The 15,311-nt window shown below is 40.3% G+C and overlaps 1 protein-coding gene across 2 annotated transcripts; it reads right to left on the reverse strand.

Annotated features, from left to right (window-relative positions):
* Window positions 1-2,227: 2,227 nt before the first annotated feature.
* rbm34 (RNA binding motif protein 34) lies at window positions 2,228-14,909 on the reverse strand. Of its 2 annotated transcripts, none has more exons than XM_087131573.1 (10): window positions 14,764-14,909; window positions 13,514-13,822; window positions 9,131-9,326; window positions 8,048-8,107; window positions 7,674-7,717; window positions 7,367-7,450; window positions 6,690-6,750; window positions 5,794-5,955; window positions 4,865-4,958; window positions 2,228-4,211 (listed from the first exon to the last, which is right to left on the reverse strand). In XM_087131573.1, the coding sequence occupies exons 1-10, from the start codon at window positions 14,781-14,783 to the stop codon at window positions 3,979-3,981; spliced, it is 1,263 nt and encodes a 420-aa protein (XP_086987699.1). In that variant the 5' UTR covers window positions 14,784-14,909; the 3' UTR covers window positions 2,228-3,978. The 2 variants fall into 2 exon arrangements, with proteins under 2 accessions (XP_086987699.1, XP_086987701.1); XM_087131575.1 differs by lacking the exon at window positions 14,764-14,909 and adding an exon at window positions 14,578-14,718.
* Between the last annotated feature and the right edge of the window lie 402 nt (window positions 14,910-15,311).

Consider the following 15,311-nt stretch of genomic DNA (forward strand, 5'->3'; position numbering starts at 1 on the left):
CGCTGCGGTGCTTGACCTCGCTATCCCATTTGTACATAGTCTTTGGTTTGTCCTTGGTTTTTCTGTGCAAGTATCCAGCATCTAAATGTAGCTGGTGTTGCCTGTACGCGGAAGCTAGAGATTGCTGCATCACATCATAGTTTATTAAGAATCCAGTACGTGTCATGGCGAAGGCACGGCTGTGTCCAACTAACGCTGGACGCCAGAGACGTGTTTAAATAGTGTATCTCAGATAAGCATGGGTATTGTCATATCAGGAAGTTGATGAATCAGCTCAGGAATACTCTTTGAAAAATTCACAAATGGAGGTTTTGCAGATTTAACGCTGACAAGCAGGGGATGGAATAAATGGGCTGAAGGGGATAGCAAAAGTTTGGTGGAATGGGGGGAGGCACTTCCATCACATTAACCCTAATCCCCTAGGGTTTATGTAAAATCATATTGAAATTAGAGGATTTGGGACTGTTAGGGTTACGAAAACAGGTTTTGAAGGTTACTGTTCCTGAAGTTCACTCCAGTTGAAATTGGTAACGTGCAAATCATGGAAAGTGTGCATTATTTTGTAAGTGTGGACCCCGATGAACTAGAGTGCACATCTGGAGTTTCTCACAATAGATGAACATGGTAGCCCCCAGTTTGCTTCGTGGTGCAGACAGTGTTAAAAAAAAAAATTGCTTGGTCCTACATGAAATCCATTGTGGCTACCTGTACTGTTTAACGTGTTTGCATCCAGACACGTTACACCTCAGTTTTCTGAGTAAGGAAGTATTCATCTTCAACAGCAAAGCCCAGTTATTCACACTCTTGACATCATCTTTGTTCTTGTTTTTTGGGGGGTGGGAGGGAAGATCAAGTTGTGTGATTTGAATTTTGTTTGATAAATTTCATGAGTGGACAAAGAGACAGGACTGCATGTGTTTAAAAACAGAGTACCGACAGTGTGCTGCAAACAGTCGTCTCTTGACCTAATCTGGAGGTGCGTTTTTCATATGCTGGAGAGAAAAGAAAATGCACAACTTGTTCATTAGGCAGCAACCGTGATTGAGCATTGTCAACAGCCAGTGGTGCGGTTGATGAATACATGTACATGTCAGAAATTGTCGCAGCTGGAGTTACAGTTAATGTAAGGCAATATTCAAATTCCAGTAGTTGTGGTATTGCACACTCTATGAAAGGTGTTTAGATGCCACAAAACCGGGAACCTGCTTTGATGGCACACTTCAGGTTTCTGTGGACAAGGTACCAGGTTCGAGCTCAGCGTCAATTTATTTGGGGGGGTTACCATTTTCTGTTTTGTTTGTTTGTTTGTTTTTTTTTAATTGAATCCCATGTTTACTCTGCATAGATATTCCTTTCCCTTTTGGGGATATATTCATAGCCATGGAAGATTCTTTATAAGGGAAATAATGGCCAAGGGCCTGTTGGCTTCTTATGGATCCAGATCTCAAGCAGTAATCCGTCATTGGTACACTGACAGTAGAACCTGTCTCCAGACCGTTGCTGGGGAGTTAGGACTACTGATTGAGATCCAGATCTGTATGAGACAAACAGGCCCCAAGAGCCGTTCTTCACAGACTGGTCTGGTTCCTGTTTCCAGTACTGCAGAGTGTTGGAGTAGAAGTAGCCAGCAACCTATCTGAAGTGCTGTAAGTGTATTCACTGCATTAATAGAAAGATGAAAAATTACTTTTGGAAGCATGGCAACGCCCCGTTTTTCTCCATCAGGATTTTAGAAAGCTGCACCCCAAGTGCAGAAAATTTGCAGTTGCAACAATTTTCTATGGGCAGGCAAGTATTCACAACCCCTCTCCCAAAACGGCAAAGCTTTACTCAGCTTTGCAGAAATGCCCTGTTTAAAATATGTATGTTTGTTTCAAGTGAATCATTGAAATCATTCCAAAAGTAACTGGTGCATGTAATTTCAGTCCACCACAAAATGAACTGGCATTTTTTGGTGAAACACCATGAATTGTTACATTTCCTTTTTGTAGCAATGTAATTGCAAGAAGTACGTCCTCTTGACCGTCCATATCTGAATCTTGCTTCCATTTCTTTGCCAGCTTACATTAACTGTCTTCAAGTTTTCGGAAAGACATGGTCAAGAGTCTATTTTAATTGGGAAAAAAAATCTTTTGAAACAAAACTTTCTGAGAAAGGGTATTAAAGGATATCGTTTTTATCGAGAAGTAAAAATACTGGTGTAAAAGAAGGGAAGACAGAAATGAAATAGTCATGAAATTGTGTACATATGGTTTTTATTTAAGTGACTTTTACACACTGGTTGGAAGCCACCTTTGAGAAAAATTTTCAAGGTTGTTTGTGTCAGTATCATTCATAAGTGTGTACAGTATTTGACATTTTAACTGCCTTGTTTAGTGATAAACTACTAATATCATCTGGACAGAAGTTTGCATGTACAAGTAGAGTAGTAGGAAGTCAATGGAACGTTTCCATCACTATTGTGACCACGGTGCCAACAAATATTAGTTTGTCAAGAACTTGCTCAATGTAACAATGAATCCTGTGTAAGGATGAAGCTATGAGTTCTCCTTTGGTTCATTGGGATGCCCTGTGGAAATTGGAATGACACTCACAATCTTAGTTGGTGGTTGATTTACATTTTGTGATCAAGAAAGGATACCAGAATTGAGACAAAGATTTCTTTTTCTTAATGTAGAATGAGAGATTTCACTCTGATTTTGGAAAATTTCACGTATTGGTTGAGGGTCCAAGTAGATAAATGTAACTTGACACAAGCACACGAAAAATATCAAATTAATTAAAAAGTCAACCATTTAGTCCCAAAACACTACCTGTGCTGCATTAGGCCCACCTAAAACCATCTTTTCAGTTGAATACATATTAACTACTTCCTGGTTATTTCATAATGAATCAAGGGTTTTCCTTGGAATGGAATGTGGAGGTACAAGCATTAGTTAAATTTGAGAATAGTCACAGTTTAAGAATAAAACAAAGGATTTCTTTTCATTAAAGAAAATGTGTGCATTTTGATATAGGTTTTATAGTTAGTAAGTGTAGTTGTGGTTCCATTCCGAACTGTAAAAAGTTTACAGACAAAATCATGACGGGGCATTTTTCTGATTATTTAGAATGTGTTGTATACTTTTTCTGGTAAATAAAAGAAGCATCTTGCCTTGACTGATAAAAAAATGGCTGTCAGGTTTCCACTCCATTTTTTCTCTTCAAAATCAGGGTTTGGTGAAGATACACATGGCTACCAGTACTAAAACAGTTGTGGCTATGGTAACCTGCGCGCTCATAACTGAAGACATACATAAGACGGAAAAAAACAATTTTGATAATATTTTCAAGCAAATGTAAAAAGTAGGGGTGTGATTTCTCAGGGTTTCCACATTTCACGATTTTGGGCTCCCGATTTCTTGTGTTTTTTAAGAGACTTTAAATAGAATAATGCCCTTTTTTACACTTAATGAGAAAAACAAACAATGCAAAGGGATAATTTATATGCTATGATGAAACAAAAAATGCTCACGGTTTATTCACATCACAGCCGTACAGGAGAGAATGCATGCCCTAGCCAGTAAAAGCCTTTCAAAGTTGGCATTTTATTGTCGCTACAACCCCTATGCAGCATTGTCTTTACCCTCTGTCTTACCCTTGAAAATAGATTTACAAGTGGTGTTTTCATGCATGAACGTTATTTTAGTGTTACAGTTCTGTTGCACCATTAGAGGGAAGATTTAGACTGAGCCTGGATGAATTCAATAAAAAGCAATTTCTTTTGTGGACTGGCTTCACTGTGTGGTACACAAATACACAAAATTGTTTCTTTAGCTCTTGTAAAAGAATCATTCATTAAGACGAAATAGTGAATGAGTATGGAAAAATGCAGACATTACATGTAAATCTGGAAATGGACTTTTGAGGGACTACATAGAACCATCACCGACTGAGCAGACAGTTCTACTTATTCTGGCTGGATGCATATCGTCTCCATCATTTTCTGGCTTTTTTCCTTCTGCCTTTCATCAGCTTCTCGTGCCTGGTGCCTGTTCTTGATTTCTTCATTGGACCCTTGCCCTTTGTCCTTATCTGCCCTGACTTGGACCTCCGGGGTGTTCCCTGTTTCTTCTTGATCCGAGCTGGCGTGGCCCGACCTTTAACGCCGCCATTTCTCTTGGATTGTATAGCCTCTTTCATCTGTAGCCTTTTCATGGCATTAACAGCGCTGTTCATCGCTGTTAAAGGAAACTTTTGTAAATGGCTAAAAATGTTTGAACTATTATCTACAATCTACAGGGGTTTAACGGTGTTTATTGTGATACAAAACAACTGTGAGAAGAGACTCTTCAGTGCCCAATACATGTACACCACTTGAACAAACAGGTGCACATGTATCCATTTCCTGCATGCTGGCTGGTAAAGCAGTTGTAGTCAAATGTCTTGCTCATGAACAGCACTTAATGACAATGCCACTGTACCTTAACCAAAGGGCTTCATCATAAGGACACATGCTTTTTCCTGAAATACAGGTTTTTATATACACGTAGCCTTGTCCTCACAGAACGAATGGGCTCCCTCAGCTGAGCACAAGCATTTTGGCTGTAATTTACATGCTTTGTACATAGCCATGGCAAACTTTTGAATGCAGTCAGTAAAACATCTGGGAAAGACTCTCAATCTCAGTAGAGGAAAAAGTGTAGATTATTACTCACTGGATTTAACTTGCAGAGAGACCAGACCAAATATAAAGGGTGTATATTCAATTTCAGCTTCTGACAATGTTTGCCTCTAATTCCTCATGATGACAATAAGTATGACATACTATTTCTCTTGAACACACCCACTCCCCCCTCTCATGCTCCAGTGTCTACAAAGGATATCTGTTTTTTCTTGGTTGCTCTCTGGACACGTATGTCACGCCCTGCCATCCGGCTCCCATTCAGCTTGAGTGCAAATTCAACCGACACGTCCTCCTGGGGTCAGAAATGGACATCAAAAACATTGCAACACACCTCTCTTGCTGGTTCCTTGTTCTGGTCATGTGGGGTTCATCAAAGTAGGCTAGTGCATGATATTTGCAACTTTGCATGTGCATAAACTGGATGCACACCAAGACATTGTTAGTGTGTAATTACCAGAGTAAACTCAAGATTTCGACTGGTTACAGTGCCCTCACATGACGAGAATGGTGAACAGCGACTGAAAAACCGAATCTAGGGAAACTACAAGCATTCCTTGAATTGTTGAATTTTTTGTTGAATTGCTTATGAGTTATTGGTAGGATTAAAATAGTTCTGTTATAAAACTTAGAAAACTTCCTTTTTTTGTTTTGCATTTTGGACAGAGGAGTGCTATGAAATAGACTAGTACAAATCAGTCACTCTTGCATGTCCATGCCCCCTTGGACCATACTTGAAACTCCTCATTGAGTTTTTGCTCTGAAATCAAAGATTTGACGATTCACAGCCTTGTTTTTTTTTTCAAAGTTAGGTAGAATCATTTCATTTTGTACGAGATATCATCATGTTTGTTCTAAGTAATGCTTTTTGCTCCAAAATAAGTTTGCTGTGTGATACTTTTGGGATGCTTCGTGGTGACAACTACAACGGTCCTGCATGACCAGTCAACTTTTGGTTGTGACAAAGGTGAACTAATGTATTGTGCACGTGCTCAAACTGACACAAACAATAGCGGACTGGTCACATAGGACTGGTATGCTTGCTGTCTGAAGGTCTCTAAAAGGGTCCCACTGGATAATTATAAAATGGTCTAATTGGGCTAATACAAATCAACAACAGTGCTACTCACAGCAAACAGCAGGTAACCAAACCCTTTGCCGAGTCCAGTCTTCCCATCCCGTATGACTCGGACATTTTCAACTCTCCCACACTCGTCAAAATGCTTTCTGATGACATCATCACTGACATCAAAGGGAAGATTGCCTAGGAACACTGAATGCTTCGTGTCATGCTGCAGGGTGAAGTGAACAGGGAGAAAAAAAAAACACACTATGTCTGCTTCAATCTTCACTGGAACGGTTTCTTCCACCTGCTGAATTTAACTGAATTTGACTTCATATTTGTAGCAAATAAAGGAGTAAGTCGTGGCCCAACGCTGTGAACAAATCTTGGGCATGTGCCCCAGAAGGCAAATCACAAATGCTTTATTAAGTGACTGGTAGACTTTGTGAGAAAATGTGGGTTCCCGTTGAATGAACAACTGTGAAATATTTTCTGAGACTTCCTTATAACGAATCAGAGACTTATTTAAATAAAAGCACATAACGGCAAAATAACCTTTCTCAAGCCGCCAATTTCACACTGACTTTTGTTAAAACTTTCTGTCATGCTACAGCTCAACCCATTCTGCCAAGCGTACAAACTTACTGAGCCCAGTGAAAGAATCGCTCTTCAAAAATAGGATACCAAACAAATCGTCTCTTTGGACATATGGCCTGTGGATGCTGTTGAACTACATTTGCTTAGCAGGTGAATTTGCTTGACTTGCTTCTGTACTGAGAGCCTTCAGAAGAAACTAAATGTACTACTTGGCAAGGTTTAGTGCCAACTGACAATCAGTTGAGAGCTGGCCACGATGAAAATATCTTGCACAGCTTCTTGCCTGGCGGAAACCTACTTTTACTAAGTGAGTTTTTCCAGATATTCCCTCTTACTCAGTTCCAATAGAACAGGACGATTGCTTACCTTTCTGCTGTTAGCAGCAAGATCCACTCGGATGTGATTGTTACCCACGACCTTCCCATTCCTGATGACAAGAAAGAGTGTTAACACTTATCCAAGACAACACAAAGCGGTTGGGTAGCTTTTTTCTGTGGGATACATGTACATGGATGTAGTCCCACCAAATGAGTCTTGAGGCTATTTTTCACGAGTGATTTTGTTTGAGCTCTGTTATGTATTGCTCAGTTTAAGCATCTCGATGAAAAGGGTCATTATGCGGATGGAACTTCACAGGACAGGGCTTCAAATGATTAACACAATGCAAGATTCTTTAAGAGACTTTTACTTAGAAAAGGGAGTGGCGACTTGTGACCCATTGTGTTTTGTTACATGTAGGTCACGTGTAGGGTAAACTTTACAAGTAGAAGTAATACAGAGGTATGGTTGCTGCTCTGAGTGTCAAATCACAGTGAAAGTGACCAAATAAAAACTACATCTGTGGTATATCTTAACATCTGGGAGGGTCTGACATTGGTTACACGTGGGTTGGCGGGTCTGACATTGGTTACACGTGGGTTGGCGGGTCTGACATTGGTTGCACGTGGGTTGGCGGGTCTGACATTGGTTGCACGTGGGTTGGCATGAAAGATCAAGTCCACGAGGAAATCTACAATCGCCCATTTCAGTGGGGAAAAACTCACCTTTTTAGGGCTTTCTTGGCTGCCTCTTCACTCTGGAATACAATGTAACTGTTCATGGAGTTCCGATCAGGGTGGTACTGTTTCCTGAAGGGTGGAAGTTGACATACAGGGTGAACAATTTGGGTATAAACAAACACGTTTCCATAGTTTCCGTTAGCACTGTGTCCTGTGCTGTTTTAAAATGGCAGGTAAAATTCATGAGGCAGTGAAACAAAGCAGAATGAAATTGGGCCTCAATCATTTTTGACAACTGACTACTACTTTTCCTTCAGAACTTTCAAAATAATTGTATAAAAATGACACTCACGTTTGAGCAATGACTCTTCTGGGAAGGTCTGGATCTGAAGGAGCCTAGTGAGGAATGAATTATGGGAAACACCAATGAAAAACAATAAACCAACAAACAAATAAAGTTGCAGAGAATACATGTAGGTCTTCAATTAGCTCATCTACCACGTACTTCTGAAAATATTTCTATATCATAAAATTTAAAAATAGTGAACCTGAGATCAACGATCTCCCATTTTCAAATAACTGCATAGATTATGCAAAACAAAGTTAATGTACACATGCACCACCAGTAGCACAGTTTGTAGTTACATCTAAAACTAACTTAGGAAGTACATAAAACAATTGCAATTCTAAAGATGGCTTATATGCAGTTTCAGCACACCAACTCACCACTGAGCGGAAACGAATGCTCTTGATTTCACCAAACTTACAGAACAACTTCTGCAATTTCTACAAAGTAACAAGGTATGAGACAAAAAGTATTTCATGGTTTTACACAAGATAAGTCTTAAGCTATAACTGTCAGCCTTTTGAAATGTCAACGTACTGTTTACACAAGGTCAAATTACTACGTAATGGCACAGGGCATCGTCAAGCTCATTGACAAGGTAGTCAAGATGATGGATGGGGACTTGTGCCAAGAGGACTCATTCATGTTTGCATAAACCTTGAAAAAAGTAAAATACTTGGGTTCCCCTCCTGTGCTAGCCTTGCCATATATGCTTAAGTCACCTGTGTGTGCATGAAGCCATTGAATAAATCTCAACACGATATGCGAAGGTTCTGCATATACAGTAGGGGTCACTAGAATGGTGCAGATGTCAGATACATATGCTGCTCTGAAACAACTGGGTAGTTATATCATCGATTTGTACAGTCATTCAAAAAAACTGGGTACACACCAGCACATCGATGTAAAATGGACACTGCTCACAGTTTGTGGTATAAAATAGCCACACAAAACTGTGATTCAACCACCCAGGTTGCCGAGCTACATGCATGTGCCATACGCACAGGTAATTCCAGAAATCAGGGGTCCATTTTTTTCTGTGTCTCTGTCACATCTGACATGATTTTGTAAGTTCAGAGCATATTTTCTAATTTCCAAGAGTGATGAATTAATGCAGATTACCTGCCATACAAAGAGTAATAGTTTGAAATCAATTCCAGTGATATTTCAACGTCAAATAACAAAGGTCAGACATAACAGGGACACGGAAATGTCACACTTTTGGACCCTTAATTTCTGGAAATACCCACATACTATTTCTAATGGTCACTAGAATGTCCAGACAAACAAGGATTGTCTCGTTTCAGCAGTTTATCATCACCGTTACAAACCCGTAGGCTGTTTTTTGGTATAAGGACAAACCGTATGAATGGTAACTCGGACTTGTTCCCAGGACTGCACATGTACACAATGTAAGTACGTTACGTTTGACAGAGTTCAACTCCTTTGAGCCGCTTTCTCACCTTTTTGTCAAAGGTGATGGGAAGATTGCCGACAAACACGGTTCTCTTGGCATCCTCTTGGTTTGGTCTCAGCCATTCCTTCGGAGGGACTCGCTCCCCTTTGGTAGATTTCAAATTCTCTGAGATGGATGTTTTGACATCCTTGCCTGATTCATCAATTCCATTTGCAGATTCTGGCAACTGACGCTTCTTCTTTCTACAAAAAAACAACCAAAACCAAACAAAATGAAAATGAATAACAAATCTTTCATATTTCAGACATTTGGGCATTTGTATTTAGACTAGTCCAAATGTGATCTCTGTGAAAGCCAAATGTAGTAACCTCTGTAAGGCAGACAACTGAACTCATTTGAATGTGATTCAACACCTGCTGTCGCGTTAGCTGAACAGACACAGATATACATGTAGAAATACCCATCGAAACTCTCCCCCACCCCCGTCACTGCCCCAATTTACCCAGCAAATCTTTCTTAATCCTTTTGTTTTGCTTCAATGCTCCCCCTGAAAGCCCACCACTGCACCAAGAGCACACACAATGCGAAATTTTACGTAGTAAAAGTATGGATTTTGTGCTACATGCCCACACTTCTCAACTGAGACATTATGGACATGACCTCAGGCGTTGAAACCCTGGATGTTGAAAGGAAGGGGCAAGCTCTTTCAACAGGGACAGAGGGGTACAAAGCGCTCAGTAGCAGTAAACTGATGAACCATTGACCATCAACAAACTTCAATTCCAGGGCGCTCTCAAATGAATATGTGATTTTCATCCCATTTCTTCTGCTCTATTTTGTTTCCTTCCCCTTTTTCCACTTCCATTTTTCTTTTCCATTTTTTTTTTCAGGGGAGGGGGTGGAAGCATCCCTCTTGCTCTCCCCTCACACTCCCTACCTTCCGAAACTACCAGCTCTTTAACTGCTTGGTCCAAAGCAAAACCACTTCATTTAGATTGAATTTTAAAAAAGACCTTGCTAGAACTTGTAGGAGTGCAGGTGGGCGACATAAAGAAAAACAGACACAGGCAACATGTGTGTGCATGTAAAATATATTTTATCTCATTTATTAGTAACTGAAGCTGCAATGGTGAACAGTGCTCTTTCAGAGCAAGGAAAAAAAACACTATTAACTTCTGAGCAGCACTTTATGGCTTTGAGATCCAATCAAATTACAAACGTATTTAACTTCTATTGAAACAGACTATCAATAAAACTATGACAACTAATTTTGAGATGTACATGTATAAAATCTTACTAATATGTGTATCTAAATGTTCATTTCTGGCATTGGCCAATGTAATTTCTTATAGGCAGCTTTTGGCATCAAAACTGCATTGGAATCAATACAGGCTACTGTATGATTGCTTATTTCATTAAATGATCACCTCTAGCACAAATATGAACGAGCCAGACATCCGATGACTAAACTTTGCCAAACGTACAAGTTATACATGTGCATAATGAAGTACACACAAGGAAATAGTACACGGGGAGTTCATTACTTCATAAATATCAAACATGCATCCACCTGCCAGCAGTTGAACACAGGAATACATGTAGCAGTTATCAAGTGATCGTCTGCAGGCTTTGAAGTCTGTACCTGGTACCAGCATCACCTCACTGGTGTCCAAGAGAAAGGCTGGGCAGGCACCTCAATATCCAAAAAGACCTACACATACTGCTTTCTATGTTTTTCTGTGGATTATCCCTTGGATGGATGTCATTGCTCAATAAGCACAGTGCCCTCTCTAATATAAAATTAAAGCCTAAGGTATGCAGCTGCAGTGTGACACCATTTTGTCCCCACTGGTCAGGTTTACTACATGTACATGTACATGTACCTAGGCACCAGTTCACCCTAACTTTCTCAGGGCACATCCCACGTAGGTTTCCCACATACACATGCTCCCACGCAGTACTTCCACATCCTGCACCAATGGTACACAAACAACTTTCCCTTCGTTTAGTGAAAGCAAATGATAACGAACTTTGCAATAGATTGTGGTTGTCCTTTTTTAAGAACAAAAACTGATTTAGTTGTGACTATCCAAACTCTTAACCGCGGATATGACCACATTGATAAAACAGTGTGCACAAACTTGGAGCTTGTAACTAAAATTTGCATCGGATTGACCTCTGAGTGACCTCATCAGCAAACACGCTTGTCCCAACAAAAAAGCACACAATGAAAACACCATTAGAAGCCAATGTTTTGTCTCCTGTACTATCCCAATAAATAAATGATCTCTAGGCATGACCTGTGCATGACTTGAAGTACTTTAAATACTGTACAGTGGAACCTCGCTATACCGAACACCGCTAAACCGAACATTCGGTTGTTCTGAAAATCGTTCTTGGCTCCCAATATTTTGCACACAAAACCTGCCGAACATTATGCAGTTGCAAATCAACAGAGATTCGCCACCGCATGCATCAGAGATCAATCCTGAGCGGTAGCTTCACAACTTTTAGGATAAACTACATATCAATTTTGTAACTCGAGATTTAATAAAAAACAGTAATAATTCACAGATAAATTTCTAGAAACCTCAAACGTGAATTTAGCGAATCATAGTATCACAAGAGGATGCATTCCAGTTAGACAAGCGAAGGCGTATTCAACACGGCAACAAAACATTCAGCAGTTAATTTCGCTATACCGAACAACCACTGTACTGAACATTTAGCGTGGACCCTGTCGTGTTCGTTATGCAATGAACATGCTTGGGTCCAGAAAGACTGGTACAGCAGTCCTTTGGTATACGCAGATTTTTCGGTTGCTAGTTATGCCTATTTGCCTAAAATTCCTTTTCCCGCTCAAATCTGAGGTGGCTAACTCACCAATGTGATCCCCTCCTCCGATTTTTATGGGGGATTCTACTGTTGCCTTTCACATAAAAATGTCCAATAAAAATTACATAGTTACTTGTATCTATGCATTTTGTGAAACTGTGTTCATACATTTTCAAAATTTTTATCAAATCTTATCTTTTGATTATTTCACTGGCACAGGAACCACTTAGTGAAGTTACTGTGTCATGTGCAATGTTCTCATAGGTAACACTGAAGCATGTAATGGAGTCTTCGGCATTCTCTGTAGTCACTGCATTGATGAAATCACATGCAACATGCTACACCTGTTCCGCTGCTACAGTGAAATAAGATAATTGCTAATGAAATGGCCAGGAGCCAGGTTATATTATTGACCCAACAATGGCACATGTCTGAAATCAACAACATTAGAAATGCTACTCAAACTTTGTTGAAAATGATAGACTTTAACCACTTCGCGCCAATGGCATTTATTAATGTTGACTATGATGGGATGGGATAATTATAATTTTTTTTGTTTTCAAAATTCTTAAAATTCCTATCTTCATTTACTGGACACTTACTTATCTCTTTCAGTGTATTTATTTTCTATTTTCAGGGTTTTTTTAGATCAGAAGCCTTCAATACTAAGACAAAGACAAGACACTGGTCTTTGTCTTTGTACCACAGTGCGTGAACTACATGTACCATAGTAGACAGGCCACTGTCCCATTGCATGCACACGGAAGAGTCAATATGGCTCTTTAGACGTCATGATATCACTTGATATGGACAGTGTTGGATATGTGCTGTCTCTTTGGGAGAAAACCTTTCAGTACCTTCCACTGTTAGATTGTTACCATCAATGCTAAATATATTGCTTTCAGTTTGAACATTTCTTTATTAATCAAGTTTTGATTACACTTGTGAATGTTGGGATTCAGCAATTGATGTTTAATGCAAGAACATGCAAAATAAGCTTAAAGGGAGTATTCAGCAGAGCCAAACGCTCAAAAGACGTGAGTTCAGCAGAGTGCTTAACATTATGCTACATAAAAAAAGAAATTATGGATAATACTGTTATATACCGGTATGTAGGCCACCTGTTTTCACTGAGACTCAGGGATAGCGAATCCAATTCAGTCTGGTTTCTTTAACATCATACACAACACCATGGACCCATCAGTCTAGTCAGAGTCAACATGCAAGACCAGCACGGACCAGCTCATACCATTCTAGCTTCATCGGTTGGTTGTCACATTGTGAGCATTCAGCACGCCATATCCTCATGTTACATGTAAAACTCATTTCAAATCTCAGCACCAGTGAATTGCAAAAAAAAAAAAGAGAAAAAAGGAAGATTACATGTACATGTACACTGTAGAACACTCGATGATGGTGGATTTGAAGACTTCACACTTCAAGATTTCAGGCATGGATATGTCCACCTTAAATCAGCTCTTTCTGAGTACTGATCTGTCTGCCTAAAAACCGGTCAAGGCACCACCCTCTGTCCAGAGGAAGCACGGTGCTTGGAGACTAGACACTGAGGAGTTAAGGAGGAGTTGTGACCAACCTTTCTTTAAGTCCGCTCTGCTTGTCTTCACCCTCAGCCGCCTTTCTCTTTTCCAGCCCTTTTCTCATTGCTGCGCTTCCTGCATGAGGTGCACATTCCGCCCCTGGGGCACAAGCTACACTGCTCACTGATCCCATGGGCATTGGCCCAAACATGGCCAGAAGCCCTCGCTTGTCCTCTAGCTTCCCTGGCTGGACGGTGGGGTGATGTTCTTTGAGAATGGACAATGTGGCAGCAACTTGCCCTAGTGCGTATTCCCCACAACCACCACAGTCTGGCTTTATAGGGCTCTCTGTGGCCACTTCCTCTCTAAGCATAAAACAAAGCGTGATAAATTGTTGAGAGTACACCGGTCTTAACATTGTGCGATTTTCTTTTCAAGTTCAACACCTTCACCACAAGGCATTGGATACTGAATCGACCCTGATATGAGTGCTTTCTGGGCTTTTTACATACAGTACCATGACAAACTAAAAAAGAATCCAAATGACAGCAAACTATTCACTTCATCAACACAAATTCTGGGGGAATAAGATATTCCTTCATGCACACTCACAATGGTCAGGAACATCAGAACATTGGTACTGAACATGCTGACAAACTGGTCTGAGGAAACAAATCAATTCTTGGAATTCCTTGATCAAAAAGACAACTGTCCAACCAAATAGCACAACTCGAATACTGTGTACATGTACGTGCAATGCGCATCATGGATGTACAACAAAGTAACTGTGACCATGCATTTAACATGTATGATGTTCACAAAGCAACTCCTTGCGTAGCGCCAACTGTGCGGGATAGCCACACCGGGCGTTTGCACAGCAAGGTATAGATACAGATACACATGTACAGATACACAGACCTGCCAACCTTGCCATACTCCTTCCTGAGGTCAAGCATTAGGCCTACGACAAAATACATTAACCAGTTAAAAGGTATTGAAATGAACCTTCAGTTCATTCAATTTGTTTTATCTATTGTGTGGTAGGCCTAATGCCCGACCTCAGGAAGGAGTAGGCCTACGGCATGTTGACAGGTCTGCTAGGCCTACACGCCTGGTTTACCATGTCTACACCATCATCATCTGTATGTACCGGTAGTCATGAAATTATAATTGACAATCATCACACAGTGCATGGTGCCATGGAGTTGGAGCATGCTTGGAGGTAGGAATGCTGCAATGCAACACCTTTCCATCCTAAAACCGTCAACAGTGAGACTATATTCTGAACTTGGTTTTTTCACATTACCTTGACTTTTTCTTTTTCATATTTATGAAGTATGTCGCACAGAAAACCGATAACACGCTGAATCGTTTTTTGTCTTTTTCTGTTCACGCACTGCTGCCGATCGGAAGTAATCGGCAAAATTTGCGATTGAGAAGGTTGTAAATAGCGCCCTCAACAGTTTTAGCTGTGTCATATTCTCCCCGAGGCCTCCTTGATCGTGCGTATGTACGTGCATGCATCGCGCATGGCTGGCCAGGCAGCAGGCTAGTTGTGGTGGTGGCGGGGACAATCTACGGGCGGAGGGGGTACAGGTGCATTACACTCCATAAAAAGCAAGCGCACAACAGAAAAAGAGCAATAAAGGTATTCATTCTGGTTTTTCACATTTCACGTTAACTACAAATGTTGGTATTTACATAATAAGATGAAGGGCTTTATTTTAAAAAAGCATTCGGGCTGAATGCGAACATTATTTTCACAATTTTTGAAGTTAGTGGGTAATTAATAATGTTAAAGCTTAATGCGAACATCATGACCAACTTGATTTTTTTTTCAGAAAACAAAATAAA

The sequence above is a fragment of the Acanthaster planci genome, unplaced genomic scaffold (genome assembly GCF_054643075.1).
Source record: "Acanthaster planci isolate LZ-2023a unplaced genomic scaffold, COTS_SCS Contig2, whole genome shotgun sequence".
Lineage (NCBI taxonomy): Eukaryota > Metazoa > Echinodermata > Asteroidea > Valvatida > Acanthasteridae > Acanthaster > Acanthaster planci.

Bases quoted from the DNA above. Each gene is read 5' to 3' on its own strand.
- rbm34 (XM_087131573.1), bottom strand. From the start codon at position 14,783: ATGAAAAAGAAAAAGTCAAG. The intron at 9,327-13,513 runs GTTGGTCACAAC...GTTTTTTTGTAG, and splicing joins CAGAGCGGACTTAAAGAAAG to AAAGAAGAAGCGTCAGTTGC. The intron at 4,959-5,793 runs GTGAGTAGCACT...TTCTGACCCCAG, and splicing joins TTGGTTACCTGCTGTTTGCT to GAGGACGTGTCGGTTGAATT.